The sequence below is a fragment of the Geotrypetes seraphini genome, chromosome 8, assembly GCF_902459505.1.
Source record: "Geotrypetes seraphini chromosome 8, aGeoSer1.1, whole genome shotgun sequence".
Lineage (NCBI taxonomy): Eukaryota > Metazoa > Chordata > Amphibia > Gymnophiona > Dermophiidae > Geotrypetes > Geotrypetes seraphini.
Genome location: NC_047091.1, coordinates 130945313 through 130961908, shown reverse-complemented (window position 1 = coordinate 130961908; position 16596 = coordinate 130945313). Strand labels below are relative to the sequence as shown.

At 43.8% G+C, this 16596-nt stretch overlaps 1 protein-coding gene across 3 annotated transcripts in view; it reads right to left on the bottom strand.

The window, feature by feature from the left end:
- Positions 1–1361: 1361 nt before the first annotated feature.
- Positions 1362–16596, bottom strand: part of RAB36 (RAB36, member RAS oncogene family) — a 120945-nt gene continuing 105710 nt past the window's right edge. For all 3 annotated transcript variants that reach the window (XM_033957131.1, XM_033957134.1, XM_033957133.1), the window contains 2 exons: positions 8621–8740; positions 1362–4710 (listed from right to left, as the gene is read on the bottom strand). In XM_033957131.1, the coding sequence (XP_033813022.1) occupies positions 4646–4710; positions 8621–8740 (185 nt within the window). In that variant the 3' untranslated portion in view covers positions 1362–4645. The remainder of the gene's footprint in view (positions 4711–8620; positions 8741–16596) is intronic.

The window sequence follows — 16596 nt, the reverse complement described above, 5'->3', positions numbered from 1 at the left end:
TGTGCAGCAAAAGAACAGACTCTTTCTTCCACTATTAGTGTCACTGATCATGCACTTGCCTCATTCTAACAGCCTTTGGGCTAGATTCACAAAGCAAACCGATCGTGTACCGATCAGTTTGCGACCCCTTTACTATCAAATTTCCCTCCGGCCTGATTCACTTACCTCTCCTGCAATCCGCTTCGAATCTGTGCATGCAAATGAGGCAAAACGCATACAAAGTAGGTTGGGATGCGATTCACAACACTAAGGGCTCCTTTTACGAAGGCGCAGTAGCAGTTTAACGCGTGTAATATCGTGCACTAAACCTCCGGCTGCACTAGCCGCTACCGCCTCCTCTTGAGCAGGCGGTAGTTTTTAGGCTAGCATGGGGGTTAGTGTGTGATGAAAAGTCACGCGCACTGAAGTCGCTACTGCAGCTTTGTAAAAGGAGCCCTAAATTTCAGATCCGACTGGGCTGGCCAGTCACCTGAATAAGCGACTGCTGGGGACCAGTCGAAAACATCTTTCCGACTGGAAGCCCTGCTCTCTGCCCTGCAATCTCTCCTCCCCGCTCGCCCTGAATGCCGCCCTGCTTTTTATCTCCTGCTGCTCACCCCACATGCCACCCTGCTTTGCCATGATCTTCCCTGAATCTCTCCTGCCGCATTGCTGTTCTCCTGCCCTTCCCCAAATCTCTCCTGCCGCATCGCTGTTCTCCTGCCCTTCCCCGAATCTCTCCTGCCGCATCACCGTTCTCCTACCCTTCCCTGCCCTGCGAGCTTGTGGTTTTAACCCACGGGTTTAAAGCGGGTTAAAACCACGGGCTCGCAGGGCTAAAAACTAATAAAAAAAAGTTTTAAGTTAAAAAAAAAAGAGTTGCGTCTCAGACAGGTATGTGCAGACCATCACAACAGCAATCCATGCAGGCAAATGGGGGCCTGAATTTGTCGGACCTGCCCAGATCGGGCAGGTTAGTGAATCTAGGTCTTTGTCGGTACTGTTTCATATCAGACCTCACAAAGCAGCAACATAGAGACTGTACTAAAGCTGTTCACACCTTCAGAATCCATGGCAGCTGCAGGTGCCATAGGGAATCAGTTCAGGGACTCACAGAGGATGGATGGTCAGTTCCCTTAATACAACACTGGAAAGGAATTTGGTTTTATGGGTCATCTTGTCTACAAAGCACACAGTACATGTACACCATAAAATGTGCTGTTCCACTGTGCACTTACATACATACTTATATGTAGGAAGTACGCAGAGAATTGCTGTCTTTGTGTCCTATGAGAACACAGACAATTTTTGGTGGGCTACCAGGAGAGATACTAAGGGTCAGATACACAAAGCTCTGACACCACAGATAGAAAATACCGTAGTGGGGATGATTTTTCTTTTAATAGCGATGTTCAGCACACTAGCATGTAAATTACATACACACTATTCGATTGGAGAATTGTTGGTAAAAGGGGGAGTAACTAAGCCTTGTGCTTGCTCAGAAGAGCAATCACTAGGCACAGCTCCTCCCTCCTATCAAGCTAGCTGCTCTCCCTGCCCCAAACAGCTGAGTGCCTTTGGGGCTTCCACTGCTGCTCAGCTATTGGGGGCAGGGGGAGAGCAGCTGCTTTTTTTTGTTGTTAATGTACACAGCTACTGTGCGTGTGTTACATTCTCACATCTGTGTGGATTAAAAAAAAAGTTGAGTCAGGACCAACCAACCAATGCCCCCCCCACCCCTCTGTACTTTTTTTTTATTATTGGCAGAAGAGATGCTCACTCCCTCCTGCCGCTGGCCACACTGACAACCCCCTGACAAAGGGCCACCTGGTGATCTATGGGGCTACCTCCACCTGACCATGTCAACTGAGACCCCATACCTTTAAAGTGAAGACTGGCAAGAGGGATGCCCATTTCCTCCTGCCGGCAGGCCCACCTCTTCAAAATGGCAAACCTTCCCCTTCCTGGTGCATCCTAGGGGAGTGGCCTTAGGTCCCTTCTAATGCATCATTGTGATACACTGAGGGACCTAAGGCCCCTCCTCATGGGTAGGGCCTTAAGTGCCTGAGACAATCAAGGCCTTAGGCCCTTTCCAGTGCATGCAAGGATGCACTGGGAAGGGGAAGGCCTGCAATTTTGAAGAGGCGGGCCTGCCCACAGGAAGAAGTGAGTATTCCTCCTGCCAATCTTGAAAAAAAGTACAGGGCTTGGGGGGGCCCAGCAGGAGCGTGAACAAGGAGCAGTATCGGGGTGAAGGCTCGGCAGGAGGGAAGATGGGGGGGATTGGTGGGAGGGAAGGATTTTTATTTTTAAACGACTGCCTTTACTGGCAGGGTGGGCTGTCGTCATAGCCTTACTTTCCTGTGAAAGCCTGAGCCAATCAACATTCAGGCACTGACAGGAAAGTAAGACTATGACAGCTCAGACCCTGTCGGTAAAGTCTGCATGGGTACTTTCCCTGCTGTGCATTACACGGAGTGCTCATTAGAATACTAATGGGCTTCTTGCAATGTATTAACATAGGATTCTTGGTGGCTGCTACTGATGATTGGATGCATCCAAAGAAAAGCCTTTCGTGCATCAGCAGGAAAGTTTCCTTGCAAGTAATACTAGTTAAAACCAATCTTACCTGCAAGGAAACCTTTTGTGCATCAGGGCCTAAGAGGCTGATATTCAGAAAATAGGCCTGGATAACTTTAGGAGTTATCCAGATAAATCTTGATGTTTTAATTTCTCATCCCCCCATCCCCCACCAACTGAATATATCTGTCCAACTAATTAGCCAGACAAAATGTATCCAAATATTATGTTTGGACCATGTTTGGGATATTTGGGGGGCACAGGTTTAGTTTACCAGTACCTGAATACCAGTGCTATGTACTTACACATAACAAGATAAGCGAGGCCACTGAAATAGCTGTCATAAAGTTAAAAAGATAATTTTAACTAGTTATAGTTGGTGGCAAGACTTTCTTGGTTAAGACTGCTGAATATCCAGTTATACTGTAGTATCCAATAACTAACTGCACAATGTCCACAGAATATTAGTTCTTAAGAAAACAAAAATCATATAAGGTTTTTGAAACATAACAGTAATTCATGTTTTGATTATTGGTGTTCCATCCACCCCCATAAGCATGTTGTTTATGGAATGTGTCCTATTACCCAAGCAAAAAAGTGAGCAGAGAGAGATGAGAGAAGGCAAAGTACATGCAAAGACTGCATTTTTACATTGCCATGCAAACCTTTAAGCACATACTTTGTATCTGTGCATACCAATGGAATTTTCAAATAGAAAGTCCAGGACAAGCTTTCTTTGAAAATGACCTGCAGTCCTGCAAGTACCCATGGTCAGATTCAGAAAAGGGTAATTTTATAACTGTATAGACGCATAAATAGTATGCACATACATTTCTCTGTGCAGGTACAGCAAATTGCAAAGAGTATGCAATTTCTTCCAGTATGAAAATCACCCCCGAGAATTTCTGTGCATATATTTCTGTTCTTTGGCATGCACAAATTTCCTGCAGTGGTGTAGTAAGGGGGGCGGACGGACTGCCCCAGGTGTCATCTTGGTGGGGACACCGGCACCTCTCCTCCTCTCTGCCCCGCTCCTTCCCATCCCTCCCTCAAAGCGCGTACCTTCCTTTTCCCCACAGTACCTCTAGCTCTTCACTGGTATGGGCAGCAGCTCCAACTTGCTGCTCACACTGGCTTTGGCTCTCCCTCTGACGCCACTTTGGGTTGTGGGACTAGGAAGTGACATCAGAGGGAGAGCCAAGGCCAGTACAAACAGCAGGTTGGAGCTGCTGTTCGTGCTGGGGAAGTTAGAGGTACAGGGAAAATGAAAGGGGGTATGCACATTGGGGAGGTGGGGAAGCACGATGGGGGTAAAGAAAAGGGCACCGCCCAATCTCACTATGCCACTGATTTCCTGGATTAATTTGTGTGCTTGTCTTATAAAGCATGCACTTTAATACTATCCCCTCCCCATCTCTATCCCTGATAATGCTTCCACTTAGTCTGGGTAAATTTATGCACATGAAATTGTGAGCATATCAGGAGGGCAGATTTACAGAAGTTGTTCCTATGTGTCTCCAATGGGGTCATTCTATGATGTGGGTGCATACATTTAGGTGCCACCTATGCACATAAATCATTAGAATACCAGCATTCACACACTGAAGTGTGCATATCTGATGTGTGATAGGCCATCTAAGCAGTATTTTATTTCTGGTAGCACATAGTTTGTAGGTGGGCAAACACATGGGCAGAGTGTAGGCAGTGCACAAAGTTACACATATAACTTAAAGAACACCAGAAGTTATCTGCATATCTCTGGAATATAGAAACACACATTTACACCAACCCAAAGGCTGGCGTAAGTGCTCACGCCTAGCACTTACACACATGTATACCCAGTTACACTCTTATTCTAAAAAAGGAAAGTAGGTACCTTCTTTCTTACAGAGAATAGGCACCTATATATATGTGCACTATTATAGAATTATTGCCTAAGTGACCAACATACAAACATTACAAATTAATTATATATAGAAAATGGTACACATGAAAACTATTATCAAATGTTGCACACACATTCTATACAGAATTGGGCCCAGAAAGCTTGGTACATTTATTCCTTCCTGCCCACCAGGTCTGTCTGCTAACAGCAGCTGATGCTGGCCTGACTGCTGCCTTTCACATTCTCTGCTTCATCCTTCTCCACTTCTGAAATGAAAAAAAAAAAGGAATTGCTTTTAAGTTGACACTCACGCAGTGTTACAATACTCCAGCCACATTTTGCATATCACAAAAGAAACAGTTTCATTACAAATAGCTCCGTCCCCTCAACGAACTTGAGATGTGGAGGGGCACTTTTGAAAGAATGTCCAAGTCAGACTTAGGATGTACTGCTTATAACAGTGGTTCCAACCCTGTCCTGGGGGACCAGCAGCCAGTTGGGCTTTGAAGATATCCCTAATGAATATGCATGAGAGAGATTTGCATATAATGGAAGTGACATAAGAAGTTGCCTCTGCTGGGTCAGACCATAGGTCCATTGTGCCCAGCAGTCCGCTCCCGCGGCGGCCCATCATGTCCATGACCTGCAAGGTGATTCTTTGCCTAAAACCCTTCAATCCCCTTTATCCCTCTGTCTATACCCTTACATAATCCTATCTATACCTCTATCTGTATCCCTCAATCCCCGCATCCATCAGGAATTTATCCAATCCTTCTTTGAAACCCCGTAATGTACTCTGTCCTATCACAGCCTCCGGAAGCGCATTCCAGGTGCCCACCACCCTCTGAGTGAAAAAGAATTTCCTAGCATTGGTTCTAAACCTGTCCCCTTTCAATTTCTCCGAGTGCTCCCTTGTTCTTGTGGTTCCCGATAGGTTGAAGAATCTGCCCCTCTCCACCTTCTCTATGCCCTTTATGATCTTGTAAGTCTCTATCATGTCTCCTCTGAGTCTCCGCTTTTCCAGGGAGAAGTGACAGGTATGCAAATCTCTCTCATGTATATTCATTAGGGACATCCTCAAAGCCCAACAGGTTGCTGGTTCCCCAGGACAGGGTTGGGAACCACTGGCTTAAAACATACAAAAATCCACAGCCATTTTGCATAAGAAAAATATTAGCATTTTCTGTTCAAAAATATATGAGAACTTGAATATACAGCCATTTTCTAAAATAAAGCGTCCAAATGATGAATATAAAAAAACAGGGACAAGGAATCTGTCTGGCAGCATAAAAACGGCCACACAGATGTCCTTGCAGAGCAGAGGGGCAGCCTAGTGGTTAGTGCAAAGGACTTTAATCCAGAGCATCCAGGTTTGTATTCCACTGCAACTTTATTTTAAATGGTAAGCCCTCCAGAGACAGGAAAATACCTATAGTATTTGAATGTGTATCACCTCAATAGTCTGCTTAAGAACATAAGAACACAAGCAATGCCTCCACTGGGTCAGACCTGAGGTCCATCGTGCCCAGCAGTCCGCTCATGCGGTGGCCCAACAGGTCCAGGACCTGTGCAGTAGCCCTCTATCTATACCCCTCTATCCCTTTTTCCAGCAGGAAATTGTCCAATCCTTTCTTGAACCCCAGTACCGTACTCTGTCCTATTAAGCCCTCTGGAAGCGCATTCCAGGTGTACACCATACACTGGGTAAAGAAAAACTTCCTAGCATTCGTTTTGAATCTGTCCCCTTTCAACTTTTCCGAATGCCCTCTTGTTCTTTTATGTTTTGAAAGTTTGAAGAATCTGTCCCTCTCTACTCTCTCTATCCTTCATGATCTTGTAGGTCTCTATCATGTCTCCTCTGAGTCTCCGCTTTTCCACGGAGAAGAGCCCCAGTCTCTCCAATCTTTCAGTGTATGAAAGGTTTTCCATGCCCTTAATCATTCGTGTCGCTCTCCTCTGGACCCTCTCAAGTATTGCCATATCCTTCTTAAGGTACGGTGACCAATACTGAACACAGTACTCCAGATACGGGCACACTATTGCCCGATACAACGGCAGGATGACTTCTTTCATTCTGGTCGTAATACCCTTCTTAATAATACCCAACATTCTGTTTGCCTTCTTCGCGGCTGCTGCGCATTGTGCCGTTGACTTCATTGTTGTGTCCACCAGTACACCCAAATCTCTTTCAAGGTTACTTCCCTTTAATACTAATCCCCCCATTTGGTAGCTGAACATCGGGTTCTTTCTCCCTATATGCATGACCTTGCATTTCCCTACATTGAAGTCCATCTGCCATTTATTCGCCCACTCCTCCAGTTTGTTTAGGTCCCTTTGTAGGTCATCACACTCTTCCGCAGTTCTAACCCTTCTACAGAGTTTAGTGTCATCCGCAAATTTTATAACTTCATACTTCGTCCCCGTTTCCAGGTCATTAATAAATACATTGAACAGCAGCGGTCCGAGCACCGACCCCTGCAGAACTCCGCTCGTGACCCTCCTCCAGCCCGAGTAGTGACCCTTCACTCCAACCCTCTGCCTTCTGCCTGCCAACCAGTGTTTGACCCATCTGTGTACATCCCCTTCCACCCCGTGGTTCCACAGCTTCCTAAGTAGCCACACATGGGGTACCTTGTCAAAGGCCTTTTGGAAGTCGCGGTAAATGATATTTATGGGTTCCCCTTTGTCCAACTGGCTGTTTACCCCCTCAAAGAAGTGCAGTAAGTTTGTTTGGCACGATCTTCCCTTGCAGAAGCCATGTTGGCTCGCTTTCATCAGCCCATTTTTTTCAATGTGCTCACAGATGCTGTCCTTTATCAGTGCTTCTATCAGAGTTGCAGGTATCTTTAACATTTAGGTTTCTGGCAGGCTCACAACTTAAAGGTAAAAAATAAGTGTTGAAGTGGGATTTGAACGTGGGTCCCCTGGTTTACAGTCCACTGCATAAGAACATAAGAATAGTCTTACTGGGTCAGACCAATGGTCCATCAAGCCCAGTAGCCCGTTCTCATGGTGGCCAATCCAGGTCACTATTACCTGGCCAAAACTACTAGGTTCCTCTTCAGATCTGCTTGCTGCTGTTTTCAGAATGCTGATAATGCCTTATGTTGGTCAGGGAGTCTAGTTTCCCTTTCCAGTGAGGGAGGGGACTGAGAGGTCATGCCTTAATCTTTCCAGGGGTCACCTGCTCAATCAGAGCACCCTTTTGTGCCCCGGATGTGCCTGGACTAGGTCTAAATAAAAACATCCTTTTTAGACTTGGATGTTTCTTCTGGTTCAATTATCACTAATTGTGGCCCTCCCAAGTCCCAACTATAATAGACCCATAACATGCTCCTTTCCTATTTGGATGCACTACAGTGCTAGAACATTCAAATTCTGCCACTCCAAAATTGCAATTTGGATGTTTGGGCATTTTGAGACACGAGCGCCATAGTCACATATGTGTCCTTATAAACAAGGGCTTGGATTCTCAAAACAGTTAGGCAGCGATAGGCACCCTACTGCTGCCTGGTTTAATTGGTTCAATTGGTGCAGTAATTGACTGCGCCGATTAAAATCCAATTAATAGGCTGTTAAAAAAATAATAAAAGCACATAATTGCACCTCCTAAAATGGCAACGTTGTCCTGTCTAAGGAGGTGCCTTGCATCACTTAAGGCCACTGTAGGCATGGTTAATGCTGCAAATGGACTTAGGTACCATTAGGTGCCTCCTTAGGTGTGATTCAGATAAAAAGTAGGCGCCAGAAATGTAGGCCTTTAAAACCCTGGCTTACATTTTTGGCGCCTACCTTTCATGTAGCCATGATTCTCAAAACATTGTTGTTGCATGATTTACACGTGATTGGCACCGCTTTTGAAGGCAGCTGCTGATAGCACTGTTTAGAGAATCCAGCCCTAGGGGTCTTCCTGCCTTAATATCCTAGGCACACTGTTATAAATTACCCTTATACATGCAATACTGCCAGATTTAAAAAAAAAAGCATTGAATGTATAACTGCTTTTTAAATATGAGCTCCAGATTAGCCCAAATTTATTTGTATAACAAATTTTATATTATTCGATTCTTGGTCCATGCACATTTATACAGTCAGAGCTCAATGGTTACCCATTCTGATTATCCTGCCATGCCCCAACCTTCCATCCAGTAGTTTGATAACTTTTGTTATACATACTGATAAGATTTCCTGTTCCAATTTGGGTCATGGGACCACTGCCCTTCTCCAGCTCCTTCAGCACAGAATGCTCAAAGGCAAGTGCTGCAACACGGAAGAAAAATTCCTTCACATTCTCTCCTGCAGGACAGGGAACACAAAAAGCCATGCTATACATGCATGTCCGAATAAAACACTACCGTACTACTGTGTAGCACACCAAAATTACCTAAAAATAGGCTAATACCAGAGTAAACTAATCTCAATAAAACTCTATTAGAGACAATGGATCTCAAGTGCTCACAGCCGGTAGCCGCTTGAACTTGTCTAGGCTTACTGGCCTATATGCGAGTTATCATCAGTCCAATAAGTCTCTTATTAAGTGCTGCTTAATTGCTAATTTTGTTACTATCTTGTTACTATTTCTTGTCATATATTTCTTTTTATCTTGTATTTCCCGATATATAAATAAATAAATAAATGTCCAAGGGCTTTTACCCAACTAACATGAAAGAATATGAGCCCTTCTCAGGGCCCTAGTATTTGTATAAAGTACTTAGTTTGGGTTTGTCTACCCGGCCTCAACACCAACGACGGAAGATCTCCGTTTCGCTCGCATGCTGTAACGAGAGCTTCTTCAGGGCATGGATGGTATGCGTTTACAAGTATAAAAGAGAATAAAAGTATAAATTATACATACTAAAATTCCCTAATATATAAACTGATCAAACTTAAGAAGAGCATAATCTGGCCAATAAAGAAGACCCAAGGGGATCGTTAAGGGATTTCAAAGACCATCCTATTGTCCTGATGCTGTCTACCTTTCAGGCATAGGTTTGGCCAATTTTATTGGGGTACTCTTTAGGATTTGTTAGAGACTTGTTTTAAAGCTGTTGGCCGCAGCTTATGTGGTGGGGGAGCGGTAACAAGCTCGAGGCGGAAAATGGGGTTTGGCCCAGTTGTATCTGGGAGATGAGCAGTTAATAAATAAATAAATGTAACACTCGTAGGTGATACCGCTGCGAGGGGAAGCATGGCCTTGCATCACCGTGGATCATGTTTGGGGGGAGGGGAAGCATGGCCTTGCATCTGGGAGATGAGCAGTTAATAAATAAATAAATGTAACACTCGTAGGCGATACCGCTGCGAGGGGAAGCATGGCCTTGCATCACCGTGGATCATGTTTGGGGAGAGGGGAAGCATGGCCTTGCGTCACCGTGGGTCATGTTTGGGGGGAGGGGAGGGGAAGCATGGCCTTGCGTCACCGTGGGTCATGTTTGGGGGAATATTATAAATTTAAAGACTTAACAGGAGCTAGTTTCGACACCGGGGCCATTAGAGAATTATTGTAATGAATGAACATCATTTTCCTTTCTGATGGATACATGTATTTTATTGGGGGGAGGGGGGGAAATTGGATGATTAATATTTTTATTTAATGATTGGATTTCTGTTGAAGAATTGTTGGGTGGGGGGGGAAAGGGTTATAATTTCTACTTTAATGGATTATATGTATAAGAATGTCAAGTGCTATATATTTTATTAGTAATGTAATGTTTTAATATTAATCACTTGTTTGTCAGTTTTAAAATGAATAAAGAATTTAAAAAAAAAAAGGGATTTCAAAGAAATCACAGCAGGATTTCTTAATACCTGCCCTGTTCACTTCATAGATTTAAATCTTAAGTTTTAAATTGGAATTAATAACAGAATTACAACTATATTAACTTCATAACAAACTATTTAAAATCAAATTTATTGAAGTCAAATTTTCTACACCCACTCACTATAACACCTGATGTTCATACCCTGTATGCCTATAGATGTTGCTAATGATATTATCATAATCGTGGCAACCAGTAACAACAAGCATTACATCTACGGAAACCTTCTAGTTAAACTAACAGCCTAAGCGCAACACCCTCACTTACCTAGTAATACTGCCCCAGCGCTTACTCGTCGTTGCACGAAACTTTCAGTAACGTAAACAGGGAACAAATTCTCCTGTATCTAGTTTTAAAGGTTCATACTGTAGAATTTCACACAGGAAACACATACACGCAGTCTTAGAGTTGGGGAGGAAGCACTCTAAATGGATGGTCTCTCCCCCTTTTATTGATAATCATAGCTCCATTAATTACTTAGCTTTATTTATTTATTTTTTTTGAAAAGGATTGTTTTGTATTACTTAACTGTTTTAAAATTTTGTATAAGAAACCTTTTTCTTTAATATCATCTGATATTGTTAAGCATTAAATTTATAAATTAAAAAAAAAAAAAATTAATTACTTAGCTAATGCTCTACAAGGTTATAATTTCATAATGCATTTACAGTGAGGCTTAGACCAAGGTAATTCATTGTTTACTTATTTCATGTGCTTCTCAAAGCTACTATCTCAAGTGACATATGAATACATAATAACAGTTACAATAAAGTGATTCCCAATGTGTACATTTCTGATATGTCTCAAATCTTACTATACACGCTATAATCTCAGTCAATACTCTGGCATTGGTAAACCATTCATAATACCACAACTATATCTCTCAATGCCGCTCTCTCTTCTTAATAAATTGCTTTAGTCAAACTATCAGGGCTTCAGACATGCCATTTGGTCACCATACAATTTTTTTGTGTTTGCTTGGTTGCCAAAATTCTTCTCACTGGCTATGGCTTCTTCACTATCCCCTACTCAATATGTTTCACAATTTTTTGGTTTTTTTTAAGTGCTTCATTATATCTCAAACTTATTAAAGTGCTTAAAGTGCTTAATGTCAATAACTTAACCGTTATAAAAACTGGTTAAAACGTATCTTATTATATTCTTTTTCTTGATGATCTTATCTCATCGGGAAAGGGACCTGCCATATCCGACATGTTTCGCCGACAGGCTGCTTCAAGAAAAGGTCCCCCCCATCACAACTTATTCTGCACCATCCCGATCCCATAATTTTTCCCTCCCTGCCAGGAGGAACGGTGGCATAAACCTTGGAAGGATGGGACCTCTTCAAGGAGGACTCGACAAGCAGGGATTGATGAGATAACTGTGAGTTGTCAAAGCCTTTGCGATGTACAGTTTTATACCTAGAGTCCAACTTTCCTGGAACAGCTGGTATGGTATAAGGTGTTTCCAGGCATCGACCAAAAGTCTGATTCAAAAGCTTATGAAGAGGAAGCTTAAGTGACTCTGCCAGAGGTTGAGGGAGATGCATGACTTCGAGATACTCCTTAGAGTATTTAGAGCCAGTATCTAATTGAAGATCCAAGTCCACAGCCATCTGACGAAGGAAAGATGAGAAAGATAGCTGATCCGCCAATGCTTTTCCTCGAGAAGGACTTGAGGACATCAAGGCAGCCTGGGTCGAAGATGAAGCTTTGTCAGGAAAAAAGGCATCGAAGGAACATGGTGACTTGGACGAGGCAATCGAAACCGGGACATCTTCGAGGTCCGGCATTGGAGACCTCGAAAGAGGAGTCGGTAGTCTAGTCGAAGTTGGGGTAGATCGAGGCTTAGTTGAAGAAGGTCGTTCTTTAGAAGAAGAACTATGCCTGGAAGGATGCCTTGATGAAGGCCTCGATCATCAGTGAGAACTGTGCCTGGAAGCAGATCTCGAGGATCGAGGAGACTTTGCCTCGGAGACGGAAGCAGCTGATGCTATCAAAGAATGGATAGGACTGGAGGCTGTAGATCGAAGCTCCAGAGGCTTGATGGAGGAACCTTGATGCATTCCCAAAGACTCTGCACCTTATATAGTGTGAGGATTCCTGCCGAGGCACTTGCAAAGATTCTGCTCCTTGCTGCACGTGCTTAGATACCAGACCAGACACTTGCAGAGACTCTGCTCCCTGTAAAGAGTGTGTGAGTTCAGACTGAGGCAAAGGAAGCAGCTCAACCCCGTGGGAGTCTGCTGAATGCCCAGGCTGGATAAGAGAGAGAAGCTTCGGTCCCATATTAGTAAGGAACTGAATTAATTGCTTCTCCAACATGGTCTGGAAAGAAGCCGGCAAGGATGGATCCACGTCTGAAACCGGACCACCTGCTTTGGCTGGAGGTTCCTTCGAGGTAGTGTGAGTGTGCTTCGACTTGGAAGTCTTAGGCACTTTACTCACTACCGCTGGAACCGACTGCTGAGCTATCTGACCTGTGGAAACAGGGGAAGATACAGCAGATGTCATCGAAGAAAGAGCTGCTGCAAACAACGAAGGTCTGATGAGGCTCGAGGTGGAAGCAGGAGGAGCAGGAGGAACCTTGGTAGGAGTCGAGGCCGAGGTCGCCTTTGAAGTTGAGGGATCAGTAGAAGATTCCATCTCGAAGAGCTTGTCCACCAAAATATGACGATTGAAAGCTCGAGGCTGAAGTGTTTGACAAGACAGGCATGACCTAGGATGATGTTTCGGCCCAAGACACGGTGTGGGTCCGTAAGAGAGATTGCACGTTGGCACTTGTCACACTTCTTGAAGCCTGTGACAGGCTGGGAAATAGAAGAAAAAATAGCCGCCGCAAGATCAAAGCCCTTGGGCTGCGGCCAAGCAGCCTGTCCTGAAAAACAGACGGACGAGGAAAAAAATTTTTTTTTTTAAACTGAAAATGAAAGAAATAAAATAAGAAAAGCAATTCATGAGGAAAAAAATACAAACCGCGATTCAAAGAAGGCACAAAGTAACGAAGAGAGTCAAAGACTGACTTCTCAGCTCCACGGAAAACTGAGAACTGAGGAGATGCGCCCTGCATTGGGCGGGAAGGCACTCGCACATGCGCAGTGCGGGCGACTCGAAACTTCGAGTTTCTTCAAGGTAGTCTGCTTGTGAGGCGTCCGCATAAGGAGCTCCGTCGATGACGTCACCCACATGTGAGAATACCTGCCTGCTTGTCCTGGGATAATACTCTATACCTGAATTCTAGATGTCTGGAAATGGGCTGTCTAACATCTGTCCTTCTGTTCTCCCATATACAGGCAGTCCCCGGGTTAAGAACAAGTTACATTTTTAAAGCTGTTCTTAAGTCAGATTTGTATGTAGTTCAGAATTTGTAGATTTTAAGATTCTTGCTGCTTACCTCTGCTCCCAGCTCACAAAAGGGCCAACCGTCCCTACCAGTTTTCCCTCTTTTTTTATTTTTTTTTATTTTATATTTATTAGATTATTCATTACAATATCTTAGTAACAAACCTACATGAATGAACACAAATAGTACAAATGTAAATTCCCCAACGGGAATTAACATAATATATAAGGAAACTAATACAACTATATCCTAGTCCACGTTAAAGCTGATCGCCAGTACAAATAAAACATCAAAGCAAATCTTTCTATCTACTATCTAGGAACAGGCAAATGGCTTTTATATATATTATACATCATCCTCCAAAAATAAACTAAATATTAGGAATTTAAACTTTCAACAAAGGTTTCTCTTTAATAAAATCTTCCACCTGGGCTGGCTCAAAAAACACATATTTATCACTTTCATATGAAATCAGGCATTTACATGGAAATTTTAAAAAGAAAGTAGCTCCGACTGCCAAAACCTTTGGCTTTAGCTGAAGGAACTGTTTCCTCTTAAACTGGGTCTGTCTAGAGACATCTGGAAAAATTATCACCCGTTGACCACAAAACATCTCTTGCTTTTTCAGGAAATATAATTTCAAGATATCTTGCTTCTCAAGCTCTGTCTTAAAGGTCACGAGAAGAGTTGCTCGTTTCTCAATTATGTCTTTAGATGACTCCAAAAACTGTGATACATTCAAACTCTCAGGTGATACTATTCTATCCATTCCACCTTCATCTACCTTTTCTTTGGAATCTCTTGAGATGTAATATAAATTTTCGACCTCAAAGGTCTCCACTTTATTATAATGTAATATTTCCCTCAAATACATTCTCAAGAGTTCCATTGAAGAGAGGTAATGTGTGATCGGAAAATTTAACAGGCGAAGATTCTTAACTCTAATAGCATTTTCCATTTTTTCTAATTTAGCATGTATCATCATACTATCCTTTATATTAGAAACAGCACTGGCTTGTAAATTACCTACTGCCTGATCTAACTTTTCAACCTTTACAGCTGTTTCTCCAATTTTTTTATCTTGTTCTTTAATTTTCACAGTTACATCAGATGAAAATTGACATAAGTTCAAAACGGTTTTTTGTAAAGATGACTCTATTCTGTTAATGCTAAGCCAAACATCATTTAAAGTGATCACTTTATCCTTGGGGAGAACGTCCGAGCTTTGCCCAGTAATCATCTGCACTGGGGTTAGTTCTTTAGCTTGCCCCAGGGATTGTCCTGAAACCTCCAGACCAGATAATAACAATGATTGGGGGGAAGAAGAAGTTATTCCTTCCTTAAAAGGGGAAGGAGATTCTTCTAACCGTAGGGAATATGATGGTTGAGGAGGTGGTGTTGGTTCCCCAGAAGATAAGGAAACAGCTTGAATATTAAAAGTTACCTGTTCCTCAACAGGAGGCAAGATAGGAACCACAAGATGGCGATCCATCGGGCCTGTTGTTCCAGCAGATGGTATTGCTTTGGCTTTCCTCTTACCCATGCTGAAGAATCGGTAGACCTGCTCCCTGCTCCTCTTAGGCTCCGAAGGGGCTCAAAAGGGGCAAGCCCCTTTAGCCACGCCCCTTCAGCACACGCCCCGGGGCTCACGACCGCGGGCCGCGTACCGCGGCTGGACCGCTGTTTAAAGGATCTCCGAAGGACCCTCTCAGCTGGGAAAAGTCGGGCAGCAGCGGGACTGCCTGTCCCGATGGAAACAGTGCTAAACAGCACTAGCGACAGGCTCCCTCGGCGGCTGGACCGCTGTTTAAAGGATCTCCGAAGGACCCTCTCAGCTGGGAAAAGTCGGGCAGCAGCGGGACTGCCTGTCCCGATGGAAACAGTGCTAAACAGCACTAGCGACAGGCTCCCTCGGCGGCTGGACCGCTGTTTAAAGGATCTCCGAAGGACCCTCTCAGCTGGGAAAAGTCGGGCAGCAGCGGGACTGCCTGTCCCGATGGAAACAGTGCTAAACAGCACTAGCGACAGGCTCCCTCGGCGGCTGGACCGCTGTTTAAAGGATCTCCGAAGGACCCTCTCAGCTGGGAAAAGTCGGGCAGCAGCGGGACTGCCTGTCCCGATGGAAACAGTGCTAAACAGCACTAGCGACAGCCAGTTTTCCCTCTAAGGTTCAGCTTGCACAACCACACACTGTTCTTAAAGTGGCCATGCATCATTCCTTAATCTGCTACATGAGAAGTGTAGGAGTCTATGTCACTGGAAAACTGCTCAGTGAAATCAAATGAAGCCGCAACTGCGTTCTTAAGTATGAGTCATACTTAAGTCGGGCGTCTATAAGTTGGGGACTGCCTGTACACAAACAGTACTCCCCTCCCATCTGTAGTCCCCTCCCTAGCTGCTCAGTTCATCTCTTCTTCCTATTACTCCAAAAGGTATCTAGCATCTCTCTCTCCTTCTCTCTCCCCCAATAGCTTTCTTTGTTAGTCTCTATTTTTTTGTAAGTATTGTTATTAATTTATGAATTAATTGTAAACCACTTAGTTCTTAGGCGAGGTATGTTTTAAAAAATAAAATAAAGAAAGAAGTGCCAAGTATCTTCTCTTCCCCCTCTTCCAAACTGTCCAGCATCTCCCTCAAGGTGTCCAGTGCCTCCCCCCTCTTCCCATCCCATGCTACCACTGCTACTGCCCCTACCATCCTACCATCACAAGAACCCAAAGAAAATAGACTTTGGAATAAGATGCAGCAGTGCATTAAGAACATAAGAATAGCCTTACTGGGTCAGACTAATGGTCCATCAAGCCCAGCAGCCCGTTCTCATGGTGGCCAATCCAGGTCACTAATACCTGGTCAAAACCCAAAGAGAAGCAACATTCCAAGCTACCAATCCAGGGCAAGCAGAGGCTTCTCCCATGTCTTAATAACAGACTATGGACTTTTTCTCCAGGAATTTGTCCAAATCTTTCTTAAAACCAGCTATGTGATCCGCAT